We start from the raw sequence: 22,064 nt of genomic DNA on the forward strand, positions 1-22,064 counted from the left end.
AGTATATGAGGTACAGTGGGGCAGGATCTCGCTTAGGCACTGATTTTGACCAAAAAATGCAATTGGTGTAACTTAGATTAGCTTTGATATGCCGTATAAATACGAGTCTAGAGTTGTAATTTTCATAAATGGTTTAGTATCCCACAAGGGAACCGACCACATATTAGTACTACATTGGTAATCCGGACATGTGACTTTGCGGCTTACAATAGGACAAAGGCTCAGGTCACTCCAGCATGGATGCATCGATATACTTTTCAGTGTCACCTGATCGAACGGTACTGATACCCCAGTTTTATATACCATAAAAGTGCGTGACTGGAGTTGTAATTTTCATGTTTGACGTCGTATCTCACAAGGAGACCGAGTCATACACTAATGCCACGTTGGCTATAAGGGACATGCAAGCGTGTAATATAAAGTAATTTAAATGTGCTAGTAGTGTGCGCAAAATAGGATGGGGTGTGCCCAGGGCGTTTTTTTCGAATAAATGGGCCACATCACATCACCAAAGTATGAATATCAGTAAAATATAATCACAAAGCATAATAATATCCATAACATCAATCAAGATTAATGCACACACATCAAAGATATATATCAATCAGGATAATAACATATTAGATAGGCAATCAATTAGGATAATGAAAAAGAAAGTAACGATGATCGATCAATCATGATAGCACACAAAAACAATATCAATCATCAAGTGAACATGGGCACAAAGACAACCAACAATTCTTCCTTTTTTCACCAAGTAGACTTGTTGCATTTAGCAAAAAATAAACAAAAATCCCCTTGCTTTATTAAGTCTGTTACTCAACCAAATCTGTGAGTGAGAACTTATGCTATCCTAACCAATTAAGTAAGATTTGAAACCTTACTAAGGGTTATTGGGTTCACATGGACCATCGCATCGGCACATCAATACCACAACCTTCTAGGTTTCACGAAAAAAACTTGAATTGAAAAATAAAATAAAATTCAAAAATAAATTCATCTTTTTTCAAGCTTAGACCCAAGATTTTGAAAATGGACAATTATCGAAATTTAAAATTAAAATTCAAAATGAAGAATTTTTCTTCTAAATTTTTCTTTAAAAACTCTTAGAATTTCTTCCTCCACAAGCTCGTGATGTTGGATGGTGTTTTTTTTTTTTTTTGGTGCCCCGTGATTTTCTCAATACCCTTTAGTAAGAAAATTCTTACTAAACTAGTAAGGCTAGTCTTACTTTATTTAAATGCCCTTTACCTTTGAAGTGAGGAAATTTTCTTTGGTAAGAAAATTTCCTTACTTATCAAGTCATGAAATGGTCCCAGGGCATCTGGGCATCTAAGTCGCGCGACGTAATTATTGGGGCTTGGGCATGTAAGTTTATACCGTTCACAGGTCAAGTCAACATTAACCAATGCACCAACACTTTGACCAGCTGCGTTCACTAAACACTAAAATAAGATGCTTTCACTTCCGTGTTCACACTTACATGTATTCACTAAAATAAGATGTTGGAAAAAAAAAAAAAAAAACTTCTAGTAACATGATATTCACTAAAATAACCTCTTCTTAAAAAAAATAAAAAATAAAAAATAAATAGAGATACTCCTTTACGTGAGATCTGTCTTCTCTAATAGATAAATGAAAAGTAACCTAAATGGCCTCTTCTTCAATTAGTTAGTAAAAAAAATCTCCTGACTTTTCTTTCAAAAATCAGTCATTTTCAATCTTTGCAATAAAAAAAAATTACCCTAAATTTCAATCTTAAGATTTTATCTGCTTTGACATGTAACCTCAACCATGAGAGAAAGGATAAGAAGCTTTAATGAAATTAATTTACCATCATGTTATGAAAGAAGGAAAATTATTTAATGGATCCAACTTCTTTCTAACTACACCCTAATTTTTGGACAGTAGCATAATGATGGAGAGATCATAACAGAAGAATTCATGTAACATTTGGATCGTCAAGTGTCCAAGCATAAAGCCTAGGCCCACGGATTCGAAGGGTTGACAGATTCAGAATCATTCGAGAAGATCCATTCTTGAATGGAAATGTCAAGATCTTCAAGATCAATTTCTTTCACAATTGAGTTTTCATTTTTAAGCCCGATTCATTTGTTTAGCCTATTTTTTAGGCGTTTTTGCTATTTTAGGTAACTTTTAATGTGTTACTCACTTTTGTTTTGGAAGTCGAAATCATGCACTGTTGATTCTGCCATATTTGTAGGGTTAAGTAGTTTTATTTCCATGCTTAATTCATTTTTACTATTTTTGGTATTTTTTTTTCTTACCTTGGCTATTTTCGCGTTTTTTAGGAATATGAGATTTTTTTTCTATAAATAGTATTGTAGCTCGAATATGAATAACAACTTTGGATTAATAAAATTTATATTTTTCGAGAGTTTTCTCTTTATTTTTCAATTATTTGGTATTTTGTGTGAATCAACAAGTTTTTGATGCCCTATTATTCGGTATTCTTTTGAGAATCAATGTAGTAATTAGAATATTGTTATTCTCCCTACATCACTTAATAATCCAATTAGTAAATTGTTTTATTTCTTAATACTCACTTCTATAAAATGTCAAAATCAAATTCTCAAAATTGACAATTCAAATTGTTGAGATCGAACATTCAAATAATTTAGATCAATTATTTAAATAGTTGTTACTTATTTTATGTTAATATGGTAATGGCATTGTTGCAGGTTAAATGGGTACATTGATCTTAAATATTGTTTAGCCATAGAATTATTTCCAATCTGAACTTCATAGCCATGCACTTATTTTATGTTAATTACTTTCTTTGAACCCCCACTACATGATACTTCAGGTCTTTTTAGTTAGTTAAGATAATGAGATTGAAGGTGTAACTCATAGAATTACTGCTAGGTAGCTAAAGCAAGATGCACTTGCAAATCTCTTAATGTATAACTCTTCCATAAATACTACGGAAGTCGTGAACAACCCTCAAATACATCGTGTAGCCAGAATATACTTTCATCCAACATTTCTTTCAATGTTTGATGATGTGTACGTTATTAAGATTTTATTTTTTGTAGAAAATTTTGCACATTTTAATGAGAGTATGAATTTATAGGATTTATCAAGTTGTGTATCTCTTTTCCTCATTGGAAGAATACTATGTCAATGGAGATGTCTGCAGGTAGAAGATTACATACAAATTGGTTTTTTTTTTTTTTTTGGGGGGGGGGACAAGAATTTCAAGTACCTTTTGAAGGGAGTAAGCTAACTTTGATGTTGAATATCTTCATACACTTTCTTTCCCTATTTTCCATTTCTTTATCTATTGATATTTGTAGATGCAGAAATTTGCATTATCTTGTGATTCTCCTTAGTTAAGGTTTTTTGCCTTCCTATGCTCCTAGATGGGCCTGTAACAACACCACTCCGACACCTAAGTTAGGATTTAGTATAAGAAGTAGGATAGGGTATTTTTTAAAGAGAAATCTCATATCTTTTCGGCATGTTGTACCTTTATATTTATAGGCGGTTTTTCCCTTAGATTCTTTCGAATTTTCTCCATGATTCTTGTTCGAGCGGTTACGCCCGTTTAGGGATTCGCCTTGATTTCCACGAAAGCAGTTATACTCCATACTCCATATTTCTTGGAATTTGTATCAAACTTCACACCATTGAAGCTCGGTTAAATGTTGATCAGCTTCACTATTAATTCGGATGCTCAGTCAGGTTTTCATGTAATTCGTTCCTTCGGCCTAAGTTCCTTGAGATTGCCAAGTGTCGTTTTGCAGAAAAATAGCCTCCACAATATCCAAATTAATAAGCTAAACCATGATTTTTTGTGTGTGGACTAATCTTGCATCTTCCCTGTTGCAAATCATTGAAATGACTAAAATTTCTCATTTTGTACTTAATCCAATAGAGAGAAATGAAGACATAAGGTAATTTGCAATAAAGTGTGGAGAAGATCTCTTTCAAACCTTAGTGTAAGATTTGATGAAGAATTAGATTTCTGATAGTAAATGCCATTGACATATTATTGTTTTTCTTGCTTTTATATCAGTTCTTTGTGTAATTTCAGTAAAAAAAATTTATTTTATATGAAATTTGAGAGTGGTGTTTGATTTCTCTGTTTGGCAAAGATTGAGTTGGTATGGAAGGAGAATTTGGTGATTCTTCGTTACCTACAAATCTAACAAAAACAGGTAAATCATCTACAATTTCTTCTAAATTTTGTTTATTGTCAACTATATGATTTATAATTGATTATTCGACAGTTCTGTGTTCTTCTTTCGCTAGTTCAATTTAGCAAACTTTTGTCTGAGATGGAAAGATGTTCTCTAAGGATTCTCTATGAAAACTATCCCTAGGAAAAATTATTGATTAACTACAGCCTCATGCCCCAAATCCTATCCTTCTCCTTACTTCATGTAGTGGGAAGGAAATCAAGAAACAGACTCATATCGATGAAAGATGGAATGATTGCTAACATATCTACACGTTTAGTGATTGGATTTTTATCGCCTCATGTATTATCGCAATCTGAAAGTTCAAAACTATATGCTACATCTTGTTTGGTCACTTGTTGAGTTTTGTGGTTAAATTGAATGTCATGTGGAGGCTCTTTAATAACTACAACATGCTTTCTCTAATATTTACTATAACTTCTAAACCATTTGAATATTCCCAAATACAAAATCTGTGTTGGTCGTAGAGTGTGTACATCAGCACATTCTCGTGCGAACAGCCAATGAACAGTTTAAGAGTGAACATAGTCGAAGACAACGTTGGTCCAACCGGCCCATTTGATCAAACTATGGAGAGTAAGTTTTTATGCTTTGCACTTAAACCCTTAGCTCAGTGTGTCTGACACATTGCAAAACACATTTGAGGTCGTAAATTCAAGTCCAGCATACCCATAAAAAATAAAAAAAATAAAAACTAAAAAATATATATCTATATATATATATTAGTATAATTAATTAGACTAGTGATAAACTGATGCGATTTACGTGGCATGTGCACAGACCAAAGATTTTTCCTTGTGTATCCCAAAGAAAAATATCTATGATCTGTGCACATGCCATGTCAATTTAGCACGTCACTTTATAGTGACTCATATATATAGTTAGACTAATGATTTTCAAGCCAGAATATCACGAAAAATAATGCTGAAGTGACCTCAAGCTTGGACCTCAAATCGCACACCCTGATGTGAAAGTGTACAGGAACCATAGATACAAGTGAAAAAACATATATGGTTCCTAACCACTTTCATGTCAAGATGTGCGATATGAGGTCCAATCTTGAGATCACTCCAACACGACTCTACAATGAATCATATAATTAAGATTGACACAAAATCTCTACTTGGCTGAGTAAGGTTAGTCTTACTAACTTAATAAAATTTCAAATTTTACAGAGTCGTTGAGCTAAATGGATAACCATATTGCAATCCAACAACACATCCCTCTAGATTACATGGAAAAACTCTGATAAAAAAATAAATAAATAAATAATTCAGAAAATTTTATTTTGGGCTTGATCCATATTGTGAACTTGGACGGCTGTTAAACTCCAAAATTTTAAAATAAAATTTAACAGCGAAGAATATTTTTTTTTAAGTAATGTTTTTTTTTAAATTCGTAGAATTTTGTCCTCCACATCTTTGTGGCATCGGATCATGTTTTTGAATACCACAAGGTGAGCTCAATGACCCTTAGTAAGTTTTAAAATCTTACGAAGTTAGTAAAATAGTCTTACTCAATTCTTTTCTTTACATCTCCACCTCGTGGCTCCAAGCAAAAGTATGTGCCAAAAAATTTATTGTTACCGAACAACTTGTGTAGGTAGCTTTACCCAACGAGTCGTGATAATATGACATCCCTTCTGACAAACTACATTCCCATCATAGAATCCTAGATTATTTGCCTAGAGATACATAAAATCATAAATATTTTTCTTATGTGTCCCAAGGCAAATGATCTATGATTATCACAGTTCTTACCAACACCTGATGTTGAGTAGCTTTTACCAACGCAATCCCCATTTTTGTATGCCATGTGGCACACTCTTTTAGCCTATCTGCATTTTGTTTGTTTACTACGTATGTATAGAAAAGTCCCCTTACAAAATTCAAACACGGACCGAAAAATGCTTTTTAATGCAATTTTCACCAAGAGTGCTGATTCTGTAAAACTCAACTTAATGTGGTAACTCAAAACTCACTGAAGGTGCAAGAATCGTAGATTTTTTCCCTCGGGATACACAACTGCACATGTTTTATAGGGATGTGTAGTTGTGTATCTAGAGGGAAAAATCCATAGTTCTTGTAGGTCGTAATATTTTTGAAATACTGAAACTACCCATTTTTCTTTTTCTTCATATACTTAGGTTTTCCAACAATGATTCCAAGAATTTTTGATGATTTTTTTTATCATGATTGATGAATGAAAATGATCTACTTCTTATTTTGAACTTTTAAATGTATTTGTTTTTTTTTTATTTCGACTATTTATAACAAAAAATGAAGCTAAGGTTTTTCAATTCCTTTACTTCTTTTTTGGATTAAAATCAATCAAAGATGGTTTCTTTGGTTTGAAATCATCTACATAAGTCGTTATGTCAAGTTTCAAGTCAATCTTTCTATGTATTTTTGTTGAAAAACTCGAGAAAATGAAATTGGATAAATTTTGCAGTGTTGAGGTCTACAATAATTAAAACCGGTGAGGTCGACAATAAATAAAATTGCTGAGGCACATAGTAATTAAAAAAAATATATCATCCTCGACAATAAAAATATTGAACTTAAAAATTGTCGATTTTGGCACTGTAAAATTTACCTCATTTCATTTTTTTTCTAGTTTTTCCAACTAAAATACATTGAAATATCAACTGAAAACTTAACATAACAACAAGTGTAAATGATTTCAAACAAAAAGAATCATCCTTGGTCGATTTGGATAAAAGAACAAAGTAAATGTATGTAAAAAATCCTAGTTTTTTTTTTTTTACATACATCTTCAAAATGCTTGAAAATGACTTCTCCTTCCTTCTCAAATCATTTTCATTGGAATGGAATTAATCTCCAAAACTTGATCGGGATGTGGCAAATCCATTTTTTTGAGATGAAAATGGTTAGTGCAATTTCGACATTTCAATCGTGAGAAATGTTTAGAGTGGGTTCAGAGACTGATTAGAAAAGAGGGATTTACTTGATAGACTTTTTTTTTTGGGTGGTGGAATGAACTAATTAAATGGTTCATCTATGTTTTAAATAGTTCGTCCATATTGTACTGAACTTTCCTTGCCAAATTAGTATGGAAAGTTTCCTAACGGCAATATCTTATGGTATCCAAAATTCTAAGAATGTTGGAAAAAAAATTTGATGGTGGAATGAACTTATTTTTTTCACTTAAGATTAGAATTGTACTAAACAGGTTACATAGGTCAAGTTAGGGGTGTCAATGGATAGTCGAAATCCAAATTCGAATTCAAAAAATCAGATATTATCCGAAATTTTCAGATAGCGGATTCAGATGTTATTATAACATTCGAATGAGTTTCGGATACGGATTCGAATGTTACGAAATCTGATTCGATAATATCCGCTCCGATTTAAATACGTATGTTATATATTCATGTTATATAACAAAACTCATCTATATCAATATATATATATATATATATAGTCTTATGTCTTCGTGTTATAAAATGAAGTTTAACTTTAAACCTTTTTCTTCTCTAAACTCAAACGCAAGAACCAGACCTCCGTTTTGATTTTCGTGATTTCGACTGGACGATCTCCATTACCACCATTTTCTCCGACCGGTTAGCACATCCAGGTGATACTTCCTTCCTCTCTCTCTCTCTCAAAGTCAAACCCTTTTTTTTTCACTATGCGAACTCCATGACCACCATCTTCTCCGGCCGGTGAACTCCATAACCACCTTCTACTCCATCTACCGAGCGTCTATGATTCCAGGTAGATACTTCATCTCCCTCTCTTTCTCTCTCTCTCTCTCTCTCTCTCTCTCTCTCTCTCTCTCTCTCTCTCTCTCTCTCTCTCTCAATAAGGGTTTGTATGCGACTCAATGATGTTTTGGATTCCAAAAAGGGTTTTTTACAGACTGAAAAAGTTGGTAGAGACTAAATCTAATTTTCGCAGGATTTTTATCGTATCAGATATTATCGGATATTCGATATGTTTTTCGAATTCGAATTCGAATATTGGTCAGTGATATTAGATTAGATTCGAATTCGAATTCGAATTCGGATATCACTAAATTTTTTCAGATTCAAATTCAGATATAGCATTACCCGATCGGATACCTATCCGTTGACAGCCCTAGGTCAAGTCAGACTAACTATTTAATAAATGTGTTTAGTTTGAATTTAAGTTTTTGACATGATTATTAAATGGGTTGGATCTGGGTTGGATAAATTTTCAACACCCTTACCTTAACATGACACAAACACAACGTGATCCGACCCATTGCCACCCCTTGTTTGATTGTACATAAGAAATTGATCTTATGGTTCAAACTTTTGTACTATTCCAACATGTTTCAATAAAATATTCTGATTTCAGTCGAAAATGGAATGAAAAACCAAATATTTTAGAAATGTTCGTCTCTCTTGATCAATCATCGCCTCAAAAGGAGATTTTAAACCATGATTCAAACAAGAGGAAACTTTTCCCCTTGATCATTAACATGTGCCTTTGATCTTGGACATGTTGAGTGGTACCACATGATAGGCCTCCTTTGGCTTAATAGATGTGATTGAAATTCAAATAAGTCATTTTCTCGCTCCTCAATGGACTTACACACCAAATTAACAAACGAAAAGTTGATTGCCACACCACTTTTACTTAGAGCACCCTGAGTTGTGTGTTAACTCTCGGCTGAAGTTATATAAATTGGGGTGCTCTTAGTAAAATTTGGTTCGATAATGAAGAATTAAAAAATAATAATAATAATAATAGATTCATGAATTCCACCCCGGTTAGGATAGTAAGTGATAGATTGAATATGTGACAAACCATCACTAAAATTGGCCAAGTTCACGTATCATCGACGTCAACTTCTTCAAGCATTAAAAAAAGAGATTTATCTTGTAGACTTATCGTCCTTACCTTTCTTTATCAATCTTGCTACCGTGACTAATTTTCTCCTCAAGACTTACACTTCGCAAGCATTTTCCAACGTTTCTTTTGTCAAAAGTTTTTGGCTATTCTTGGGAATCTCAAGTGGATTTTCTTTTAGGAAGGAAAAACAATAAGGTAAGGTTAAAAAGGTTGCATATGACCCATTTTGAGGAGAAAATATAATATATATAGTTTCGGGTCCAACAGCCAAATTCCTAATCAAAGCCCTAGACTAAATTTTGTCTTATATAGGTTAAAGTTTCGGAATAATTTAATTTTTTATGAGGATAATCTCTACGACATCAGCTCATTTCTAAACTTCTAAGCCCATGAAAAATAGTTACAAACTAACAATAAAAACCAAACAATCTACAATTCTTCAACTTGTAAATTAGGGATATAAATTTTATAATTAAATGATTTTTTGTGAGGATGATACTCTCACCATAGAGACAATCCTTACGGAAAATCAACTCATTATGAAACTTTTAACTCATGTAGGACAAAACACTTGTACTAGGACTTTGATAATCGGACGCTACTCATATATATAGGACAACATTTTGTCCTATATGAAAAAAAGATTTCGAAATGGGCTGATTTTTTGTGAGGATGATCCCCTCACCATAGTATATATTTGTACACACTATTGCCACACCAACTTTTACTAATGCCACACCAACTGTATCAATTTTTTGGTGCTTTACATGGGAACTAGTGTGGCATTAGTAAAAGTTGGTGTGACAATAGCAACTCTTATATCTATATATATATATTTGGCTGATTTTTAGTGATGATGATCTCCTCACCCTAGAGATCATCATCATTAAAAATCAGCTCATTTCAAAACTTCTAACCCTATCAAAAGAGATTTACATAATAACGGTAAAAATTGACGGTCCAGGACTCTTCAATATGTAAACTGAGGTTAGAAGTTTCAGAATGAACTCATTTTTGGCGAGGATGATCTCTTTATGTGAGAGGCAAGTATTTATTACGTAAATAAGCATTTATTATGTAAAAAGACTAATATACCTATGTCTTTTTCACTAAAAGACAAAATAGGTAGGGATATTATTAAAATAAAAGTGTTGGAGAATGCTAACGTCCCCATACGGTCTTGAAAGTTAATTATCTTCTCAAAATTAGTCATCTTAAATATCATAGGGAAAAAATTTGTTTGAGTCTTTAGCTGTAAAATTAATTTACTCCTATCTTTTAAAATTTTAAAAACGAGATAGGATTCTTGAAGTAAACAATGATGTGATTTTTTCATAGAAAATTATAGAATTTCTAAAGGGATTAAGGCGATGTTCAAAAAATGAATTCTTTTACTAGATTAAATATAATTTGATATAGAGATTGAAAAGGTTGAAAATGTCTTTTATTTGGAAGAAAAACAGGGTTTTTGATTCTAGGTTTAAAATGATAGCATTTAGGTTATTATTGTTAGTCTATAGAAGGAGAACAAGGCTAAAGGGGCATGTCACCAGTTTGAAAACACTGGGTATCTCAAATATTCATCAGAGAAAAAAATATCACAATCTCTCAAAAAATTTGTGAACGGCCACGTAAATGTCAACAAAGTAAAAGCCATTCTCCAACACCGTTCCAATTTAACTAAATTTGATTATTAAATATTTATGTTCACGCTGTTATAATATGTAGACATTTGCGTGGTCATTCTAAATTTTTTTGAGAGATTTATGATATTTTTAATTAATATAAAAATTAATTATTAATTATTTTTATAATCAAATATTCCAATTTTTGGTCCATAGTTTCAGCAAATTTTATAAGACACTACAAAAAAAAATTTTGGGAAATTTTCTATTAATTTTAATGAATATAAAATTATTAATTATATAATATAAATATTCCATTTTCCCCCAAAATTTTAGCATAATTTATTGGACAATTTTTTGTGATTTTTCTTCATTTTTTAGTTTTTTTTTTTATGTAATACTTAACACTTCAATATTTACTAAAATACTCGTTGTATCAACAAATATTTCGATCCATTTTTTTCGATTACAAAAAAAAATTAGACATTCTCTATATATAATATATATTATTAGTCATTAATTCACGAATCATGATAAGAATTCTATCCATATAAGTATGGATGTATAGAGGGAAAAAAAAAGAATAAAAAAGATTTCTTATTCTATAGCAAAAAATAATATATTTTTTTAAAGAGAGTCCTTCATTTAAATTGCGTTGAATGGATAAATCAATAATTTGTCCTTAGGGATCCGACATTAATCCTCTCATACCTACTAATTAGTGTACCTGGGAGGCATTTCCTCTAGCTCCTGAAAAGGACATTATATGGATTGGATTAGAAGAGTCAGTCATCCGAAAATTAGGATTCATAATTTTTAATGAAATTAATTAAAAATAATTAAAAAAGTTAAAAATTCTAATTTTTTATTTAAAAAAATCTTTAATATCATATATTATTAACATCCTCTTGGCCATTGGGCAGGCCATGGGCACGACCATATGCACAGATAAGGGCATGCCAATCACTCGGCCATTGGACACGGTCATTATCATGGATAAGGGCAAGTCATGGACCAGGCCATTCATTTGGGCATCCGCTCGGCCATTGGCATGGCCAAGAGTACAAATATAGGTAAGCCATGGGCATGGCTCTCTCTCCCCCCTTGCCCCTTTGTATTGTCCCTCCCCCATCTTATTGTTGTTAAAATCTTGCTCTCCCCCATATGATATATGACATAAGATAATGTGCCTAGGTGCACATGTTCAAGTTAAATTTTATAAAATTGAGATGATTGTCAATAAAAATATTATTTATGAAATTGAACTCGAAAAATTTCTTAAAATTGTGATAGTTGCTAATAAAGATATTATTTATGAAATTTAAGTTGGATGTGAAAACACACACATTATGCATTTCTCTCACTTCGAATCCAACTTGATTTCATGCATTCATTGCACCATGACAAGGAATCACCAACACACACAACCAACACACCACTCATATGCCAACACACGTATTAGAGAACAACTCTCTCCCAACCTTACAATATCTTACATGCCTCATGCGACAAGTACATAATAACATGTAGGTCAAGAAAAAATATTATCTAATAACCATGTTATACGTGAAATACCCACATTGTGTATTTCTCTTACTTGGAATCCAAACTGAACATGCACACCCAAAAACACCTTTCAATCCACTCTTGACCTTAATACGAAATAACATGATGTGAAAAAATAATATGTAACAGTGATAGAAGATGAGTGGATGTTAACTTTGATAGATGAAGAGAATAATAAGAATACACTTGAAAAGATAAATAAAGACATGACCTAAGAAATCCAACATCAGCGCACTAGATTTATCTTAGCTCCAACCTAAATGCACATAATCAATCAAGGCATCAGCCTAAGAACAATCGATTAGTCATTGCACTAACCCACACTAAATTGGTACAATGAAGGAACTTCTTTAATAAAAAATGAAGAAAGAAGCACAAATATAAAAAAAGAAATGTTCACAACAAAATGTGATATGGCATTAAAGCAACAATGATATAATTGAATGGAATAACAAATGGATGGTCTGATAAATCCAAAATGGATGCTCTAGATTTATCTTGGCTCCAACCTAAATGCATGAAAACAACCAAGGCACCGACCTGAGCACAATTGACTAGTCATTGTACTAACCCAAATTAGAAAATATATAATAAGAAGACTTTTTTTAAAGGAAAATAACAATAAAACCAAAACGAAATTCAATTTGGGTGTACGCGTCCAGACACCCTACCTTAGTTGCAAGCAATCTAAACACGATCTATGAAATCGAAATGAAAAAACATAACCAAGAATCAAATGAAGGTCACACACATGATCTGATTTGAGCGTGTCCCTACACATGATCTGAATATGTGTCTAAATGCATGTATTCAAGTTAAATTTCATAAATAATATCTTTACCAACATTTATCACAATTTTATGATACAAAATGAATAATGTACGTCGGTTCCGAAGGTTTCTTATAAGGAAAATCATTTGAGAATTGAGACGAGAGAGAGAGATTTATAACCATAAAGTTTAAAGACCCCATATGACTCGTTTGAGATAACTCGGAGACGCTAAACCGAGATTTATTACCACGCTTTGGGCAGTAGGGTTTGGTTTTCAGGGTTTTAACTGAAAACCAAAGCCATCCTTCAACCCGGAGATTCCTCGTTACAGAGAAAAAAGTAAGTCCTCTCTCCCTCTCTGTTGCCCTATCTCCTGTTAAAAATGAGGAAAATTTCCATAAATTAGATTCTAGGGTTTTCTTTTTTATTTCACAATCTTCTGCTACTAACGAAACAATTTCAAATTCATTGTTTATGGATGCAGATCGGTCTTGGAGAATGCAATCATTCTACAGAAGTCTTCGTGCCCTTGAAATCCCTATTTCAGGTTCGAAAATTGTTAATTTTAAATCATCAAATGGTTACCCAATAAGTAGCGTTTCTGGATTGATTGCTTTGGAACCTAATGTTTCTGATGCCGAGAGACGAACTGTTTCGAGCTTTCTTCAACGACCAACTGATATCAGTTCAAAGGATTTACAGTTCTCATTGCTTCACTATTGCATTTCTTCCCCGTCTGTGACATCTGTATGTTTTCTTACTCAATTGTTTTTTGCCACTTATCTTTACATGCTAAAAAACAGCTTGTATTAATCTGAACTTCAAAATTTGTAGTTTGAAGGACAAAATGTGCAATTATGAATGAAAATTCATTTTTTTTTTCCATTTCTGCCATCATTTCTGTCTAAGCTTGCATTATTTTCCAAATCCTGGATAGTGCGATTAACAAAGTAGTACCAAGTACAAATTGAATTTTCCATTTAGATGTATAGATCGCACACCGTGTCCATTTCAATTTGCTCTTTAAATGTATGTTAAAATGACTTTTGAAAGTAGTGGGTAGAGGGCTATTCTAGTTATAATGGATTTTGAAGCAAAACCATGTTTAGGTGGAAAGATGAAAACTTGAAGAACCACTCATGTTTGTCATCAATATATATTGAAAGGGTTGATGCCGAAAATGGAAAAATCAATTGCAAAATTTTCTTTGAATAACAGAAAGGTCAAGAGAAAATTGAGCAAATTAACAGAAATAAGGATTCTGCAGGGTAATATGAGGATGGCGATGGAAACAAGTGGATGGGGTTGGATAATGGAGAGACTCCTCAACTTCCCAACTCGCTAGCTTGGACTCCTCAAAGCGATATGAATCTTACCATGATGGTTTTCCAATCGGTGATAATCAAATGGTAGGGAAGAAGCAGGGAGAATACTTGGCTGATCTTCATGGGAGACAAGCTGAAATTTCTCTCCTAATAATGTAGAAAATTGATTACTCGGGGTTGGATTACTCCTAAATGTTGTCCCATCTGTATGAAGGATGGGGAGTCTGTCGACCATATCTTAATCCATTGCCCCTTCACTTATAATATTTGTCAATTTTCCTTGGTCTGTTTCGTATCCAGTGGGTCTTTCCTCGTAAGTTTTCCTCATTGTTAGAGGGGTGGGCTAATAAGGTTTTTTCTTCAAGAGAAAGATATCTTTGGGTTATTCTTCCTTCGGCTATTGCTTAGGGGGTGTGGAACGAGAGAAATAACAGGGTGTTCAATAATAAGATGAGGAGCTCTCATGCCAGTTTCATGGAGATATTGGGCCTCATGTATCTTTGGTCGAAACAGAGTACAGAGTTTACAGGGACTACTTTTGATGACTTTGTTTTTATATGGAACTCTTTATGTAATCATTGATGTATTAGCTTTCCTTTCTTTTTCTTTTTTGGAGGCTCCCTCGGCCTCCTTGTACTGTGTTTTCCCTCTTATCGTCAATATATTTTACTTTTCTAAAAAAAAAAAAAAAATTGATAAATTTGATCAACAGCTGATTCGTCCTCATTATGGAAAAAAGGGTTTATACCAGAGCCTTGAATGCTAAGCAATATGAGCAATCGGATAGCTTAAATTGATTCCAACCATGCCTATCTCTACAAATTTAAATAAAAACTTTGATAAAGAGAAAATGTTCTATATTATATTTCCTTACATGTTTTGAGGATAATCTTAGATGGGATTTTGGTATTTAGAGCTGCAAGTGCGTTTTTTAAAAGGTTGATATGGGAAACGCATATGATCATGTTGATTGGAAGTTCCCTAGACTATTTGTCAATATTAAAGGGTTTGTGGAAGGATTTAAATAGTAGATTCATAGTTATTAAGATGCTCCGAGGCTTTAAGAAACTTTGCATGTTTAGAGCAAACTCATATTTTATCGCAAGAAACTTCAACCTAAATGTCATTAAAAAATAAATACTTGAGTCATTTCTAATTTATTGAATCTTCTAAACAATGCAAAAGTTTCTTGCAATAATTTTTTTTAATATTAATATTGAATAAACTTTTACTTATAGAAAAAGTATATCGGGGAATAAGAAATCATCAAAAAGACAAGAAGCTACACTGTTGTACAATATGAAATTAGAAAATGGTGTTGAAGTATCCATGAGGTATTTGATAGTAGCATCGGCATCGATGGTATCAATATGGGTAAGACAAGCATGTCGAATAATACAAGTATACTAGCAAACTTACATTTATCCAAACCAACTTTGGTGCTTTGGATGGGTCTCCCTTGACTTGTTTGAGAATAATTGATTTGTGTCACTTCTCAAGTTGTTGACTTCTTTGATTTGGTTTTGTTAGAAGGTTCAATGAGACGTTTAGGAGCAAGTACTCGTGTATTATAATTTGTTTTCATATAGTGCTTTATATTTGTTTTAAGATTGGTAGAGATTCATTGAATGAAAACAATTTGGTTGAGTGGTATGCAATACTTCATCTTAACAAGTGATAGCTGTAAGCATTAGGAGACTTAAGGAGATTACTAGGGCTGTAAGTGTACAGTGTACTGCATTTTTACCTAAAATATGGTGTACCTTCATCTGTGATTTTACACATTTTATTTTTATTAGTATTAATATCTTATGATTTGGTCAGGTGACTTGTGAGTCACTTGGACCACATGACTTGGTGGACTTGCAAGCCAAGTTGAGTCCCCAAGTTTTAAAACACTCTTTGGCACTTTCTACTTTCATATTTTAGTAAGGGGTCTATCCCCAACTTGTAATTTAGCGGTGTAATTACATGTATAAATCAGCAATATACTTTTGGTCCAAGCTGAGCAGAGATTTTATGGGGATTTCGTTTCAGGATTTTGTGTCCAGACGGAGATTCTCTTTGTGATTCATTGAATTTTTGGGGTGCATTGTAGATCTTTTGGTTTCTTCTGTACTTGCTTTCTCTTCTTTTTTTCTTGTGGTGATTGGGAGGAGGGGGGGGGGGGGGGTTGTCTATCTCAGCCTCCTTTTATTTCTTTTTTACTTTAATGAAATTTTTACACTTGTCAAAAAAACAAATAATTCAGCAATATGTTTTAATACGAGTTGAATCTTCCTCTACATTCTTACATGTTATTTTTAATTAAAAAGATAAAATAAATAAGCTCTTATGTATATGATGTTTTGAACTTATTTCAGCGGGCCATATTTGGCTTCCAGTCAGGGTCACCAACATCTCACAATATCGATGTATCTTCAGTATCACGGATCTCCTGGAAAGGGTTTTTTAAATGGGCCGCTATCGGACCTACTTTCCCCTCCAGGTGCATTACAACAATGGGTCAGTCTGAGGAATCCGTTTCACAAGATGGCTCTGCTTCCGTTCCTGAAGTAGCTCCGCGGATCAAATTTAAGAGGCTTGATAAAATAGCGGGGCACATAATGCAGGTATGCCAATTGTCATCATTCTTGGAACAACAACTATATTTCTTATATTTGTTAAAATTTGCATTTCTAATACTTGTTGCAGATTCTGGATAAAGAAGCAGTGGAGGTGGTGAGGGCAGAGAGAGAGTTACCTGACATAAAGCCTGGTTACATTGTCCAGCTCAAAGTGGTCTGATAAGTTTTGTGTTGTTTGGGGATATTTTTTAAGTTGTGTTGATTTCTAATCTGACCCCTGATATGAACAGGAAGTACCTGAAAACAAGCGGCGAGTTTCAACTATGAAAGGCATTGTTATAGCAAGGCGAAATGCTGGTCTAAATTCAACATTTAGAATAAGGAGGCTGGTGGCTGGTGTTGGGGTGGAATCTATCTTCCCCTTGTAAGTGAACTTAGAACTACTTTTTTCTAGATATCATGTTTTCTCTCTGTAGTTTTGAAAGTTGGTTGTGAAGACAAGTTGCATCAGAAATGCCAGACCAAAACCCCCATATGAAGTATATTATAAGTAGTTGAATGATCCCTGCTTGAGTGAAGGGATTGTATTGGTGTTTTACATGTGTGGCAGAAGGGGATCTGGCATGGTTTCAAAACTCGTCTGAGACATACTGCCTGAGTCGTCTCGGTATCACCCACCAACAAGTCGGAAGGACAAGTCGATGTATCGGATTAGATTTAAAACCCACGTTCATTTTTCTCATTGTTGAACGAGGCGTCTCAAACAAACGTATTGGAAAACTCTTTCGAGACGACTCTATCTCGTTCATGGACGATATGAGATGTGACAACAAGTTCTAAAACCATAGGATCTGGACCAATATGACATCAATCTGGACCTGAATTCATTTAAGTTTCAAATTTTTTTTTGTTTTTTTAAATTGTCGGTATTGTTATTTTTATTTATTTATATTAATGCAATTGATCTGTACCTAAGAACCATTTGACGGGTGATGACAGATATTCTCCAAACATAAAGGAAATGAAGGTGCTGGACAAGAAGAAAGTGAGGAGGGCCAAACTTTACTATCTCAGGGACAAAATGAATGCACTCAAGAAACATTAACCATAGACTGCTATGCCAGACGATTTTTTATACTTTGAGTAAATTTCTTCAATATAAAAGCTCTGAACTATTTATACTTTGAGTCAGCCTAGATTTCCATTTTCATCAATTTTCTTTGAAATATCAGGGAGCAGTAGAAGGGTAATTATATAGTGGAATGAATGGCAAGTCAAACTTAAAATGGGATGGATTTTATTCGAAATTTGGGAGATCTGAATCTGAATTTAGAGGGTTTGGATCCTTCCAAGTATATCTGAATTAAAATATGATTCGGATATGGGTTGATATCTCTTGAGCTGAGTCGGAATCAAGTCAGATACGGATCCATCTCTATATCCGTCAAGATCCGAATGGTTTTCGTCAAGATCTGAATGATATATTATTTTTCAAGTTGTATTTTTATATTTTTCAAGTTATCTTTTATCAATCAACAACGGTTGAGTTTAGTGGTCAAAACCTTTTTTTTAAATGGAAAGGCCTTGAGTCGTTGTCATTTGATCATATTTTAGTAATTTTATTTAAAATGATCTTAAATTGATTGATTTTATTCGACTCAATATAATTAAATTATTTGAAATAATCTTGAACGATTTAATATTATCTGACACAAAATAATTAAATCGGCGGGGTCAGATTCGGATATAGATTTAATGAAAGTTGACACAAAATAATTAAATCGGCGGGGTCGGATTCGGATATAGATTTAATGAAAATAAAATGGTTTGGATATGATTTTAGCTAATAGGATCCGAATCAGATTCGAATTCGGATGTGAATTCAGATAAAAAAAATTGGATATAAATATAAATATGGATATACTCGTATATATAAGTTTTAAGTCCTAATGACAAGTTTCTCATATTAATTTTTTCTCTCACTATTAGTTGCATGCATCGATGTGGTTCATACAGTGTAGATTGAGAATCCATTATGTTAAGAAGCTTTGTGCAACTGAAATAACGCAGTACCTATAATAAATTCACGCATATGTGGGTGGTCATGACTACACAGTAAAAAAGAAAACCTTTTTGAGTCATGGTTGTTGGATGTCTGTCTTATTGTTCTGCAAGTCACAACTCCTAGGGATGAATGAGATTATAGTGATGTAAATCTTTATATGTCATTTGTTTCTCCAAATAGGTTATACTGGCATTTTTCATGAGTATATGTAGATCTAATAAACCTTCATTTGTTCTGCCTGTCTTGTTGAATCCACATCTGCAATACGACACTCGTAGGCTTAGCATGTTGGCATATCTTTCATATGGATCAAACTATAAACTATGCAGATGGGTCTCTTTGTATGTACTCCATAATTTGGCATGTTTGCATCTTCTGCTCTCAACAATTTATGCGTGTCTCATCAATGGTGGTTCATTTTGTTCTTGTTTACTTTTGGTAAAGTTAGTGAAAAAGAAGAAGAAGATATTAGGCGGAACGGTCATTTAAAGCTCTTTGGACCTTTGGAGCGGATCTCAATTTTATTTTAAATTGCTGCCGTGTGTATCGTATCAATACACGTGAATTTCACCGACTGAAGAAGATATCATATCCAACATGTGATGAGAAATATTCTGTGAATTAAGTAATAAATACATGATGATGAAGTGGTTGGATTTTTCTCCATATTTCATGGCTTGATCATCACCAACCATTCCACAGATCTCATCAAAGGTTCTGTGTTAAAAAAAAAATTGACCGAAATGTTTAAATTAAAATGTTCAGATTCCATCATAGTAAAATAAGTCTTAAATCGTAATATATTACTTAAATATGGGTTTATTGACTGCAACCTTAGGTAACTGATTTTTATTTTGAATGCTAAATAAAATAGGCAGATTTACCAAAATATGCACAACATTTCGAATATTTACCAAAATAGTACACTGTAGCAATTAATTCCGAAAACGGTAAATTTACCGTTTTTGGAATTAATTTTTTTTACCAAAACGGTAAAAACAGTAAAATGTATTTTTTTTTTTACCGAAAATGCCCTTTTTTTATTTTTTGACTGAAATTACGAAAATAAAATTGATTTCGATAAAAAAAAATTATAAATACATATGATTGTTGGATTACCGAAAGAGAGTGAATCTTTTTAGTTGGATTTTCATTTTTTTAAGGTTAAAATTGTAAATATATATGTAAAACAAAAAAAGGGTATTTTCGGTATTAAAAAAAATATATTTGACTGTTTTTACCATTTTGGTAAAAAATATTAATTTCAAAAACGGTAAATTTACCGTTTTCGAAATTAATTGCTACAGTGTACCGTTTTCGAAATTAATTTTGAAAACTCTACCGTTTTGATAAATTATTCAATAAAATAAGCATGTTTAGAGTCTAGACATATAGTGCCGACACAGCTATTAAGAGAATGTTTGACTTCAGCTATTAATCCTTCTTTTTTTTTTTTTTTAAATTTTGTAGAAACCCTTACCTTACTGAGATAATGAGGAAAAAAGGTCTTATTTAACTTCATCCACAGTAAAAAAACCTCGAGATTTGTTATTATTTTTGAGGATTTATTTTACGAATCTCAAGGTCTTTTGACGGTGGATGAAATTTAATAAGGCCTTTTTTTTTTTTTTTGTCCCTCACTTACGTTAGTAAGGCTTGTCGAATTTATTTATTAAATTTTTTTTTTAGGGATGGAATTTTTCAACACTTCCCCACAATTCTTAAGTTTTAATATAAAATAATAAAAAAAAACTGTTCACCTTTAAAAACAAATAAAAAGAATTAAGATTTAATCCAAATCTTATCTACTAAGGCTTTTCCACTAGAAGTAGAAACTTACATCACCCTCTCTCTCCGTCACTATCTCAGTAAGTCTTCCTTTAACGCAAAATTATGCAACTAATAATACATAAAAAAATCTTGATCAAGTCAACTCAAGAATGCACTAAGTCAGATAAACAAACTAAACGTGTTATTTGGTTATCTATAATACTTTTGTGGAGGAAAAAAAATATATATTTTTCTTATTTTAAAATTCTAAAGTATAATTTTTAAATATTAATAAAAATTAATATATTTCATTTGATTCATTTCATCCAACTTGAACTCATGATTTTTTGAGTTAACTCGACTCAATGGAAACTCAACTTGACTTTTCCAAATTTAAATAGGGGGTGTCAATGGGTACCCATTTAACCAGAATTGGGTCTCTTAAACCTACTCGATTGAGAATCATAACCTATAGGAATCGATAAAATATGAGAATCAGAGCTGTTTAAAGATATATCTTTTGATGGTTCTGATTTTGGTTCCATTGATTTGAGAATCAAAATTGAAATCGAGAATAATTAAATGTTCTGATTTCTATAGGAAGTAAACCGGAACCAACCCATTGACACCCCTAATTTTAAAAGTATTCCTAATATATTCCAATCGGATGACTTTCAGATTTGGATCAAGGATTTGGGTTTCTATCCAGTTTGATAACTTATCAAATCAATCATGTCCTGATCTGATAATGTATTTGAAAAATATATAAATGATTTAAATATATTTTCATCAAATCAAGTCTGATTGAATTAGCATCAATCTGAAAAATATTGATTTTTTTTTTTATTGTATCGAAAGTGGAGTACCACATGTGAGTATTAATGTATTTTTTCGACAACCATGTGAGTATTAATGTTAGTGTGATAGTGTTATAAACTCATGTCTCTATTATATTATTTTATGGTAATCCATTGTGAAAGTGTCCACGGTAGAAATTGCTATAAATTTCAAAAAACATTTTCCTTCCTAACAGATTACCACATCAGCAATCCAACACCACAACCCTCTCTAAGTTTCATTGAAAAGCTCGGATAAAAATAAAATAATAATAATAAATATTTTCAACTTGATCAAAGATTTTGAAAAAGGACGGCTACTGAGCTTCCACATAACTCCTAAACTTAAAATTGAAATTCAATGGTGAAAATATTTTTATTTTTAAAGTTCATATTTTGAGTTTGATCTAAGGTTTTGTTCAAATGAATTATGGTATTTGGCAATCCAACACAACAACCCTCTAAATTTCATGG

The 22,064-nt window shown here is 32.5% G+C and overlaps 1 protein-coding gene across 1 annotated transcript; it reads left to right on the forward strand.

Moving 5' to 3' along the window:
* The first annotated feature begins 13,206 nt into the window (after positions 1-13,206).
* Positions 13,207-18,110, forward strand: LOC147398720 (uncharacterized). Its single transcript, XM_086447999.1, has 6 exons — positions 13,207-13,366; positions 13,512-13,774; positions 16,716-16,964; positions 17,047-17,133; positions 17,210-17,343; positions 17,919-18,110. The coding sequence occupies exons 2-6, from the start codon at positions 13,526-13,528 to the stop codon at positions 18,022-18,024; spliced, it is 825 nt and encodes a 274-aa protein (XP_086304125.1). The 5' UTR covers positions 13,207-13,366; positions 13,512-13,525; the 3' UTR covers positions 18,025-18,110.
* Positions 18,111-22,064: the final 3,954 nt, after the last annotated feature.

The sequence above is a fragment of the Akebia trifoliata genome, chromosome 7 (genome assembly GCF_017979445.1).
Source record: "Akebia trifoliata isolate Shusen 1 chromosome 7, ASM1797944v1, whole genome shotgun sequence".
In the NCBI taxonomy this organism is placed as follows: domain Eukaryota; kingdom Viridiplantae; phylum Streptophyta; class Magnoliopsida; order Ranunculales; family Lardizabalaceae; genus Akebia; species Akebia trifoliata.